Source organism: Zonotrichia albicollis, chromosome 2, assembly GCF_047830755.1.
Source record: "Zonotrichia albicollis isolate bZonAlb1 chromosome 2, bZonAlb1.hap1, whole genome shotgun sequence".
Taxonomy (NCBI): Eukaryota; Metazoa; Chordata; class Aves; order Passeriformes; family Passerellidae; genus Zonotrichia; species Zonotrichia albicollis.
The window spans coordinates 19,675,154-19,687,384 of NC_133820.1; the positions used below are offsets into that span (position 1 = coordinate 19,675,154).

Consider the following 12,231-nt stretch of genomic DNA (forward strand, 5'->3'; position numbering starts at 1 on the left):
TGTACTCTGGGATGACAAATCTGGTCCTGCCTGCCCCTCTGCCTGCCCTGCTACCTCTGTCTGCAGCCCCACGTTGGGCTTGGTGGCCTGCAAAAGGCAGAAGGAAGCTCCATCATGGGGTTACAGCCCATGTGCTGCAGTTTTTCCTTCCTGGGGAATGCCCAGGCACCCTTTAATAAACTCGTCCGAGTGTCGTTAAATCAATTGGAACACTGGGCGGTGATTTAGATGCTGTTTTTAATAAGTTAAGGGATCATCTTGAATTCATTACTGCTTCAAAAGCCACTTAGGTAAGTCAGTTTAAAAGAAAACCCCAAACTCAAACAAGAAAACCCACAAACCAATAATCCACCAGCACTTCTCAACCCCCTCCCCAAAACCAGAAAATAGCAATTCTGAAATAAAATTTTAAAAGAGTTAAGAATTAAAGACTCCAGTGAAGAAGGAGTGGGGGAGAAAGAGCATTGCCAGCACTTGGCAGTATCCTCTGATCTGCTCCTGGTGCCTGACTTTGAGCCAGGGATGCTTCATGCCCCGTGGGGGACAGGAGGGTTTGCAGCAGGGCTGACCTTTCCTGCTGCAGATGCTCAGAGTGCTGTGACCCAGCAGCTCAGGCCTCAGATCCTTGCTGACAGCAAGGAACACTCAATACTTCTGCAGCCCCCGTGTCGGCACCCCTGTTATTTGTTGGGTGTCACCTGGGATGTGACACTATGATGCAGCACTGGCCAGATCCTGGATGTGATGCTTCCCTGTGGGGAAGCACCGAGTCAGTAGGTGGAGGTGAGAGGGTGAGACTTGCAGGGGCATCCTGGGAATGCTGGCTCCTCCAATGCTGTCTGTCTCAAAGGCAGCAGTTTCAGTGTTATTTTAGAGGCATTCCCTCAGAAACTGATAAGGGATATCCTGATGCTTTGCCAGTGATCTTCTCTGGTCTTAAAATGTGAAGGTGGCTTTCCATAGAGCGGTGTGTTGGGCTTTGAAGGTGTCCACACGTTGTGCTCTCTGCTGGCAAGGGTCTGAGGATTGGCACAAGCTGGGCTGAGGACTGTGCTCAGCAGCTTGAGGACCACCTGTTTCTTCCTCTGTTGGTGGCATGGGGTGTATGGGAGGCAGGCAGCATGGGGTAAACCCTCTTTCCATAGGGAGCAAACCACCGTGTCCCCAAGTGCGCCTCCTCAAGTCAGTGTATTGTGCACATGTCAAAACTGATATGACAGCAAGGTGGATGCAAGCAAGAGCCCTTCACATGTAGCAGATGTTAGTCACCCTAAATCACAGCCTACTGGAAAGTGCTTGGAGCAAATACATCTGGAACATCTTTTTGAGACGTACCAGAGTCTCCCTCCTCCCTCTCCTACCAGCAGTGCCATGTGATAGATGGGAAAATGGGGGTGTGCCATCCTCTTCTGACTGATCTGATCCTCCCCTCCTCTGTGCTGAGCTTTCGTGTGTACCAGGTGATGCCAGATCAGTGGTGACCTTGAGGGGACACTGCCCTGAGAGGCAGCAGTGGTGGATGTGCCCTCCTGGCAGCAGGAGGGATTGAAGCCCTGTTTGTCAGCCGAGCGCTGCCTGGCAGATCCGGAGATGGAGCAGAGAGGTTCACTTGGCTGTGCTTCCAAACGACTTCCCCTGGTAACATCACTGTGAAAGCTTTCCAGGAAGGCAGTGTGTTGTGTGCTCCGCGTGAAAGTCCTTCCTTGCCTTTCATACGAGCTCCCTTGACAGCCTCGTTTGGGGCAGCAGTGTTGACAGCCCAAAGGAGGAGCAGCGTTGTGCTGAGTTGGGCTGCCATGATCACTGCCCATGCACTGGGCTCTGCTGTTAGTTCCCTACTCTTGCTGTTTAAGGAAAAGATGGGATTTTAGCACATCTTCATTAGTCTGAAGGGTAATATGTTCTACTTCCAGACAACTCGCCGTTACGTATAATCAATTTTAAAGGCAGAAGTTAATGCGATTTATAATTAGCGATAAGGAATTCTAAACCTGGAATTGCAAGCCTGTGTATTAATGAATAATCCTTCTGAAGGCTCATAAAATCTTTGTGGAGCTTGTATGGATTGCTCACGCCACATGAAATGCTTTAATTTCTGGGTGGACTACAACTTAAAATAACATGTTTTTCTATTCTCTGATTAGAAGGGTTGAATTGTGCTGCAAATATATTTACAAGTACTGTTTAAAGAGGATGTTCTGCACGGAAGTTTAATTCCTAGCAAATTTTCATAACTTATTTCTGTGTACATAATTTAGGAGCTTCGGGTAACTGATTTCCCTGCTTGCCCAGAGGCAGGCTGAATGAGCCTTGCTCCACAACACGCTGTTATATGGCAGAGATTTGGAACGGTAGAGTGACTTGCAGCAAAATGATGTTTGTGAGGATTCACACAAACTCCTGCTTTCTGTTACAGCAGTGTAATTATTTTACTGTCCCTCCAAAATGTGTACAGCAAGGAGTAGAACGTAACAGAAATATGTGCCCTGAGCAGTCTGACTGAAGACAGGAGGGGAGGGGGATGATGTGCAAGTAAAACCGACAACAAGATGATTGGCAGCTGTATTAATAGTGTTACTTTCTATAAATAGCTTTGATCTACAGTCAGAAGTTTCTTGTCAAAAATATTTGCATAAAACTGTCGAGTCAAAGTGTAACTCTGTGGTTTTTATTTTATTTCACACCAGACCAATCCACGACGCGGTGGAAAACGACCACTTGGAAATCGTCCGCCTGTTGCTGTCCTATGGTGCTGATCCAACACTTGCAACCTACTCTGGGAGGACCATCGTGAAAATGACCCACAGTGAGCTCATGGAGACCTTCCTCACAGGTCTGTGCCCACCCTGCTTGGGGCTTTGGGTTCTGGCACATGGGGGCTGGTTCCCCAAATCCCTCCTGTGTGGCAGGGGTGGCTTCATGCCAAGGAGATGTGGGATGGGCTGGGCTGGGCTGCAGAGCTCCCTCTTTGCCTGCAAAAATACAGAGGTTGCAGCTGGGGAGCACAGCCATGCTTGGGGGCTCCTTCTAATTGAAACTCTTAATAAGTCATAAGGATTATTGCACTGTCAGGTTTGATGGGTGGGTGGGAGGTCAGTGGGCTGTTTCAGTGCCTTCAGCTTTCTGCTTGAAATGAAAATAAGGAACTTGCCAATTCAAATAACTGTTTGTTATACTTGTGTTTTCCCATGGTCTTGCTTTTTTATCTTAGACTATTTTTGGTTTTGCCAGTTCTGCCTTGTTTTATACCTGAAATACTGTAAAAATGCATTAAAGGCTTTAAACATATCCATGTTATAACATGGTTTTAGTGTTCTTTTTCCTCTTGGTTTTGGACACTTGCATTCCCTAATAACTTACCTCTGAGCATGTTTGCAGTGCTCATAGTCCATGAGTTTTAAGAACTCATCTGTTTACTTGTTTAAAGTGCAGTACAGAAGGCACACAGGTGTTTCAGGACTCCAGTAAAGTCCAGTATCTTTGACTTCCTAGCATCCTGGATCCCAGTATCTTTTCACCAATTCAGCTTGTAAATCTCCCAAATTATATCTGTAGAAAAGAACTACATCTTCTGAAAATATCTGTTTAGAAAAAAGTTTTTCATCTGTTTATTTGGGGCCACAGTTTCACCCTCAATTTGGTGTCCAGAATAATTGTGAAGGCCAAAAAATGTGGTACACCCTATCTCCACAAAAATAAGATATTGCTCTCAGCATCTGAAGCTTAATGTTGGGTGTGTCCCTGTTAGACCTTAGGTGATTATTTGATGTGGTGGGTCATTATTTGATGTGGGGGAATGGTGTTTATATGCTGCTGTTTGCAGCATGTGTGCCAGGAGTATGGTGTGGGATTTTTTGATGGAAGGTGCTGAGGCTCTGTGACGTGCAGTCTCCTGACTTGCCAGCTTTTTGTTCTCATCAGTGTGTTTTTGTTGTTGTTTTTTCCTCTCCAGAGTATTTAACTGACCTGCAAGGTCGAAGTGTGGATGACCCTGGTTTGTACTGGGATTTCTATGGCAGCTCTGTGTGCGGTGAGCAAATGTTGCCCTTTATTTCTTTGTATGCAGAGACTTTAAAAACACAGGGCACGTGGGGGTGGGGGCTGTTTTGTTCTTGTGGTGGAGGAAGCTGGGAAGGAAGCAAACTGATTTTGTTTACAGATCACGTTATTGGGGGAAAAAATAGCAAGACCTGCAACAGTCTTTTCATTGCTGACTTAGCACCTTTATTCAATTTTATTTAGATCCAAAAGATGAATCTGGATTTGATGTCTTGGCAAATCCTCCCGGCCCAGGTGATGAAGATGAAGATGGCTTCAGTGATGTGTTTGAATTTGAATTTTCAGATGAGCCCCCCTTACCGTGTTACAACATCCAAGTGTGTCTCTCTCAGGGGTAAGAACAAATTCAGATTTTGGGGTGAAAACAGCTGGGATGATCTGCTTGGGCTGGTGGCAGTTTGTGTCAGTGGGAAAAAGTGTATTTATGTAACATAAATGAGAGATCAATACTGTAACTGCTGGTGGCTTTTTGGAAGTAAATTAATAAGAGGGGAGAGAGGAGAAGGGTGGTTTGTCAGGGCTGAGTTTTTACTGCCATATTCTAGAGCAGGACAAGTGATGTTTGAGCACAAAGTCCTTTCCTCATCCCAGACAGGCATCTTGTTTATAACTTCCCAAAATAGAAGTGCTGCTAGCACTTAAATTTGGGTATGATGTTTGTATGGTGTTAATTTTATTCCATGGGTTTTTCTGTTCTGCTGCTGAGTGGACACGCTTTTGTGGATGACAAAATGACATCATTACTGCTTCTCTAGGCTTTGTATCAAAGCTGGTTTAGAGCTCTGAATTGGAACAAACAAATAAGCATCTTAGGGAAGATCCTCTGATACTTACTAATAAGGAAAGACCTGGAAAGTTGTATTATCTATTATATTCAAGATATAAATTAGATTTGTTAGTGGCTGTTGTTTACCATTTGCACCAATTTTGATGACAGCTAGTTTTAAATATTGATCATGCAGGAGTGTGGGTTTTAGTATGCTTTTGTTACATGGGTGATGGATCTGACTTAATTCTCTGAAGTGGACAAGTACAAAGATTGAATTTTAAAACTGTGTTGTTTGTCTGACAAAAAATGAATATACTGTGGACTTCAATTTAATATTGGTCTCTCTGGAAGCCAAGGGTGCTGAATTTTTGTGGTTGTAACTATAAGCCATCTGTGGTTGTAGCTATAAGCCATCTCCTTATTAGCGAAATGAAAGTTGGGTTCAGGTGGGCTAACCCTCTGAGCTGGGGTGGCTGCTGGCCCACATGGGCACTGAGGAGCCCAGGTTTTATAGGTCCCAGTGCATCCTGGATCTTCTCTTCCCAAAGCTGCAGGTAGCAGTAGTCTGAATAAACACATACACATTTGCTTGTCTGTTATTTTGGACCCCTGGGCACCAGCCCTGCTTTCGGAGGGATTGTTTGTGGCGTGGGATCGGGGAGGGTTTGTCACATGGAGATGTGGGAAGAGTCAGCAATCCTGTGACCTGATGTCAGTTACTGGAGCCTCTCTCCTGTGCTTCCACAGCCCACGGAACTGGCTCCTGCTCTCGGACGTGGTGAAGAGGCTCAAGATGTCCTCGCGCATCTTCCGCTGCAACTTCCCCAACCTGGAGGTGGTCACCATCACGGAGGCAGAGTTCTACAAACAGACTTCCCTCAGCCAGTTGTTCTCTTGTGCTACGGACCTCGAGGCTTTTAACCCAGAGAGCAAAGAGCTCTTGGACTTGGTGGAGTTCACGAGTGAGCTCAAGACTCTGCTGGGCTCCGAGCTGCACTGGCTGCACCCGCACGAGGAGCCTCCCTTCGACATCCTCTGGTGAACCGCCAGCCCTTTAATGTACAGCGCTCTGTACAGCTCCTTCTGTATGTATATGTGTTCAAAGGAAATTGTTTCTGTAAAGAAAGGACACTATTAAATATGAAAATATCTTTCCTTTATATAAGAGATCTGAATTCCAGTTGGATGGATTTTGGAAGAATTTTTTTTTTAACTTCAATCAGTTTTTACAAAAAAAAATTTGTTATATAATGTTTCTTTAAATGCACACAGGCTTTGGGATAAGTTTGTTATTACTCTGAACACATTTTTTTTTTAAAGAACACACCCACACACATTGACTTTGTTTCATGCAAAGCACTGATTACACAGAACATACTTTTTCTAGGTGATGTGATCAAAGTCGTGTGGCTTGTTTGGGAGAAAGAATTTGGTAAGGCACTTGGTGATATTATTTTCGGTTTTTTTGTTTACAGAATTACCTGCTTTGGCCAGGTAAGCACTATTGAATATAATTCAATAGTTTGTAATATAAATTAAACCATATCCATACGCATCAACTAATTGTAAGAACTTTTATATCCTAATTTAAAAGCTGTGAAATTTAGTTTTCACACATCAAACCGGATTGTTTATATATGTTTAAACATTTTATGCTCTTTATTTAAAGAAGACTTTGAACTATTTTTTCTGTACCTTGTAAAATATTGAAAAACTAACATATGTTGAAGTTGCTTGAAACTGTACATAAACTAAATTTTCTGAATTGTGTGTTTATGTTTGAGATCTGTGTTTTAACTTTGTAAGTAAATCTTCTGCCTTTGTATTTATATTTTACAAAAATTTTCTTAAAGGCAATAAAACTGTTGAGAAATGAAGAGGCTAAAGTGACTCCCATTAACTCTGTGCCTGGTTGTGACATGATCTTTATCTCATTAATGTTCATTAAAGGAGGGTGGAGTTTCCAAAGCGGGGCAGGGCTGCTAGAGGTGCAGGCAAGCAGCTGATGAAATCTTGGGTACACTCTGTATTGGGTTTCTAAATTCCACGTTGCAAGAAAACATCAGGTTTGTGCTTTTGGTGGGACAAGGGTTTAAAAGTAGTGTTCACAATATTTTCTGCACCATCTCTTAAAGAACTGTGAATAGGTTCCATCATTTTCCCTCCTTGACATCCTTTTAATTTCAATTGGCTGAATTCTCTTTTCAACGGAGTCTGCAGAGTGGAAGTTAGTACCAGGGGAAATGCTTTGGTTTTAGTGTGGAGCATTAAACCTATGAGCACATTTTGGGAGGATATAAAGGGACATGGAACCAGAATGTCACTTATGTGCAGCTCTGGAACTTCTGTCTACGAGGCTGGGCTCTCTGGGCTTGGGCAGACCTTCTTGTCTGCCTTCCCCTTGTGGAAGGAAATTCTAGCTCTGAATTCAAACTCCTGAGTTGTAATTAGGGGCTGTTATTGAGAGTAGCATGTCTGAGGACAGCAAATTGCCGCCACTGGGGTGTTTAAACTGCTCTGCTCTTCTGATGGGGGCCAGCACGCAAAGAATCTTGAGCAGAGCACCTGGTCAGTCTGGGAAAAGCATCTGGGAAGGAGTTTCTGCATTATCATGAAGGCAGAAGGTAAGGGAGAACATTTCTGAGGGTGTCCTGAAGGCTGAAGGTAAGGGAGAACATTTCTGAGGGTGCCCTGGAGGGGAGGACTCAGAGCTGCTGCCTCTCTGGTGTGCTGAGTCTTTTGCCGAATATTTGTATTGTGTGGGTTTACAGCGGGGCTGTTCCTGTGGCTTAGGTGGTTTTGTAGCTGAGCCAAGAGGTGAGAGAAGGGTCCAAAAGCTGTCTGCTGCTGGATGCTGAAGTCTTATTTCTGCTCAGGACAGGGAATTTTTAGTCCTAACACATCAGCCAACCTCCTTTTTCCAGACTTGGGGTAAGGAGGAGGATAGTCTCTCCTGCACGGGTTTTATGTGTGCGCTGAATTTCCTTTTCATACAGTCTTCAGCTTTGCAGGGGACTGAAACACAGGCACCCCTACTCTGCAGTGCCATCTGCTTGCACCCCCTGATTTTCCCAGAAAGAAGGGGGCCAGAAAATGAAAGGCAAGGCACAACACTGAAAGCAGCTGTTACAGGCACCTTTATCTCTGTGATCCCAGTGCTTGGATGGCTTGAGCTGGATATAAATCAGCTTGGTGCCACTTCCTGGGGTGTGTGGCACACACTTCATTCTCCCCAGCCCCTCGGGCAAACAAAAGATTGTCACAGCTTCCTCTTTTGGCCAGCTCCTCCTCGAGGAATCCCGAGCATCCCTGCTTAGTCAGCTTTCCCTGCCTCCACCGGGTACGGTTGGGATTTCTCCTGCTGGTGCTCAATACAGGAACAGCCTCATGCTGCTGTAATGTGTGTGTGAGCCTGCCCCAGGCGCCTGTGCTCTAAAAATAGGGCCGTGGCAGGGGACACCTGATCCCAGCTCTGTCCCTTGACATAGCACAACCCTTTTATACTCTGGGGTGTGCTGTTTTAAAGGGACATGGCTGTGTGAGAGTTCAGAGGAGCAGGAGCCTGGCTTGGCTGTCCCTGTGCTGGGTGCTTTGGGAGAGGTTGTCACAGGAGAGGCTGGATGCAGGTGTGATTTTGCAGGAGGCAAGCCCAGGGAGAGTTATCTTGAGAGAGGAGAGATGGCAGTGTGCCAGCAGGGCATGAATGTGTGACAGTGTGGGCAAGGGAGTGAAGTTCTGGCCACACTGGGGCTGTCTGGGTCCTGCAGGGCACAGAGCTGGGGCTGGGCGAGATCCAGCCAGCATGAGGGCTCTGTTCAGCACTTCACCTTCTGATCTCACACTGTTCTCCTTTACAGCCCTTTCCTGTGCATCGTGCTCGGGCCAAACATGCTTGCTTCACGCTGCTGGCTTTGCTCCAGGTTAATAAAAAAATAAGGAAATGGAAACGCAGCCTTTGGGGATGGTAAAAGCCTGCTGATCCTGTTACTTGCCTTCTGCAAGGTGAAAGCGCAGTGTTGATGCTGCTGGGGACAAAGCCAAGGTGTTTCCTTGAATTTCCCCGGCTCGCAACTCGGATTTGCCCAGCTGGGAGTCTATGCTGCCCTGTGGAGCTGTTGGACATCCAGTGGTGCAATAGGGAAAACCCCGTTTCCAGCCAGAGCAGGCAGATGAGCCTGGCTTCAAAGAGGTTCCTCTGTCAAACTTTCACTGCAGCTGGCTGGGAAATCCCAGGGAATGCCCAGCTCCAGGCTGGCTGCCTGGCAGGGAGGGTGAGGGGCAGCCACAGCACAGGCAGTGCTGGGAGGGCTCCCCTGAGGTAAGTGATGATGCTGAGGAACAAAATATTGAACCCTCCTTCGCTTTCCTGCCTTACCCAAGAGTTCTGCGGAGTGGGGTCAGCCCTGGGGGTTTCTGTTTGGGTCATTTCTCCCTCCAGCCACTCTCCTCATTTCTTCTGCTTTGCTGGGGAGGCTTATCCCAGCTGGGGGCTATGTACAAATCACAAACGGGATGGGGCTGCTGTGGAACGTGCCTTGAGCAGTTTTATTTTCCAGCATCAGTCTCATTACATGGTTATGACAATGGGAAGATACCACCAGCTCACATCTCAGGTAGCAGGCAAAGAACTTAATGTTACAACTTGCTTTATAAGTTTTTTCCCCAATCACACAAAGCAAAAGCACATTGACAGTAGCTCTATCCAGCCACTGTAAGCACACGTACCTTTGGTTAAAACAATGCTTGTTTATTTCAAACACCTGCTTGTAAGCCTTAAAACACAACGCACAGAGCTCCATTATTAAGCTTCAACCTTCCTAATATCTTGCTAGATAAACTTTTCTATAGCTTAGAGAGTTATTCTAGACAAGCGTTAATACACAGACCATTGTTCTATTTGTCTTTGCTTTTTTACTTTTAAAATAATTTTTCTGCTGATCTATGTCATGGCTGCTGCTTAGCTCTAATCACAGTTCTGCTGTCTCTGAGGCCTGCCTTTTGCAGCTTTCCCAAAACCCTCTGATTTTGTGGATTCCCACAGTGGCTGAGCTGGAGCCCTGTGCCAGAGACACTGAGGCAGTGAGTGGCACGCAAGGGGCAGAGGAAGGGGAGATGTGGTGCTCAGGCACATGGCTCAGTGGTGGAATTGTCACTGCTGGGTTAACATTTGGTCCTGATGCTCTTGGAGGTCTTTCCCAGCCTTAATGATTCTATGTTTTTTGTTAGCAGGAAATTATTTTAAAAGCTACTCCCAGGAGCCAAACTCACTCCATGAATCAAAAGAGTTTGAAGCTGGCTCCTCCCTTCATTTCTGTGCTAAATAATGAAACTATAGAGGAGACCCATCATTTAAGCATTAATGTATCAGGGAGTGGTGAGTGCAGGCAGTGCCATTCCCAGGCTCTGTGGGGATGCTGGTAAACATTCAGCATCATCAGCTTCCACAGGGAAAAGGCACACATTATTGCTTTAAATTAGCACAGATCCGGGGTAACTGGAAAAATTGCATTTTATCTGTTAAATTTTTTTTGCAGAACATATTTTTATTTCAGTATGAGGCCAGTGGTGGTAGGAGAGGGCTTGGCACCACCACACAAGGGAGAAGAGTGGAATGCCATAATTGTAAAGACACAGATATTTTCCCAGTGTGCTCATTCACCATTGCATTTCTGCTAGAAGGAGGAGCAGAAGAAGGTGATAGGAACCCAAGTTTCACTTGGAGTGGTGGTCAGGGCCAAAAACCTCCAAAGAGAGCTGAAGAAGATGAAGTTTTAAGCATCCCACCATGATGCCTACCTGCATCAGCCTTGCTAGCTCTGCATTTCACCCTTGCTTGGGCTCCCCTGATGGCACAGTGCAGCGTGATGGATCCTCAGGAGCAGCACTGCCTCCTGCCCCTGGGGTGAGAGATCCATTGCTTGTTTCTGGTTTGCCACTCCTGAAGAAAACCCCGTCCACGCCATGTGCACATTTCCCTCCAGCAGGCTGACGTGACTGTAGATGGTTGCTCTCTTGAGCCAGGTAGGAACCACAAATCTGTCACTAAATAGATTTTCCTTTTGTTGTCACATTAATTTGCAACTCATTAATAGTGACAGCAGTGAGGTACTGCATGGATGCAGATTTGCATATTCATGGTTAACTTATTATTAAACAAATAAGATTTCCCTAGCTTAGGGAAAGTACCAGAGTAATGCCACATTGTGCATTATAACAGCCTGAATGTTTTATTTTCTTGTTAATATGTTAATAGATGCAAGGGGCGCTCTTTTTTCAAGTAAATATGCATCTATAAAATAACGTGTAATTTAAAATATCACAATTGTTTAAATAGTAATCTACTAACAAACCTGCCAATAATTGAGCACAAATACCTATTTAATGTACAAATCAATTAGTCAATTCTAAATACTGGCTTTGTTGCCTGATGACCGTGACACAGGCAGCACAGGCAAGGCACAGCCAAGCACTCTGCTGGCGAGGTGACCCAGAGGTGGAGGGCTGATCCCATGTTTTATGATTCATTACAGCCAAATTGGGTGGTTTTCAGGCGCTTTTGTTTCTTCTCCCCAGAGGAGGGGTGGGAGAGAAAGAAGGTGGGAGAGAAGGAAGACTGAGCTGGCTGTGGTGCCTAGTGCCACCCTGCCGTCCTGCTGGGCATGGCTGAGGAAAACATGGCCACCTCAGCCCTGCAGGTGTCGGAGCTCAGTGCATCTCTCTGGGTGTCCAGAGTTGCTAAGGACCCCATTGGGGGTCACTGAGACCTTGGCACACAGCTTAGAGCACTTGCGGGTTTGATTTTGACGTATGGAGCAAATTGTCAGCTTTGTATGAGGACCTGAAAGTCACAGAGGTTTGAATAGTATAATAATAAAATTATCACAGGGTGAAAATGCAGATTTTGGGATTTTTGGTATGGGGGTTGTGGGGACAAGATGGAGGAACTTGGGCGTGTTTAGCTTTTCTTCTTCTTTTTGGTTTCTGTTTTCTGCAGTGATGTTGGCATTTTGGTTTAGAATAGAAGTGCACTGTCTAACAGGTATGTTGTATGTAGTTTGTAGTATAAAAAGACAACACTGCTTCAGGAGTGATCAGAGTGTCTGTGGCTGCCCTGCTGAGCAGATCTTGGCTGGCCAGAAAGAAAAATTTATAGATAATAATTAATAACTACAAGATTGAAAACTGAAGAGCTCTGACTCTTGCTTCAGACGGGCGGGCTGAAATAGAGACATCCTGCACATCTCGGGGCAGCAATTAACAACTACAAACCCGAGATGCAGGGACCTCCCTGCTCCCCCTTTTCTCTGCCAGCAGGATGCCACCACCTGGATGTACCACCTAGGCACCAGCTTTGGCCAGCCCTGGTGAGGAGGAGGAGGAGGAGGGCAGAGCTGTGCCTCCAG

General features: G+C 45.7%; 1 protein-coding gene across 10 annotated transcripts in view; it reads left to right on the forward strand.

The window, feature by feature from the left end:
* The window catches only part of BCOR (BCL6 corepressor), an 82,049-nt gene extending 75,353 nt beyond the window's left edge, over window positions 1-6,696 (forward strand). For 9 of the 10 annotated variants that reach the window (XM_074534537.1, XM_074534536.1, XM_074534535.1 and 6 more), the window contains 4 exons: window positions 2,688-2,833; window positions 3,953-4,030; window positions 4,243-4,393; window positions 5,576-6,696. In XM_074534537.1, the coding sequence (XP_074390638.1) occupies window positions 2,688-2,833; window positions 3,953-4,030; window positions 4,243-4,393; window positions 5,576-5,870 (670 nt within the window). In that variant the 3' untranslated portion in view covers window positions 5,871-6,696. The remainder of the gene's footprint in view (window positions 1-2,687; window positions 2,834-3,952; window positions 4,031-4,242; window positions 4,394-5,575) is intronic. The other variant, XM_074534544.1, reaches the window with a different exon arrangement.
* The last annotated feature ends 5,535 nt before the right edge of the window (window positions 6,697-12,231 follow it).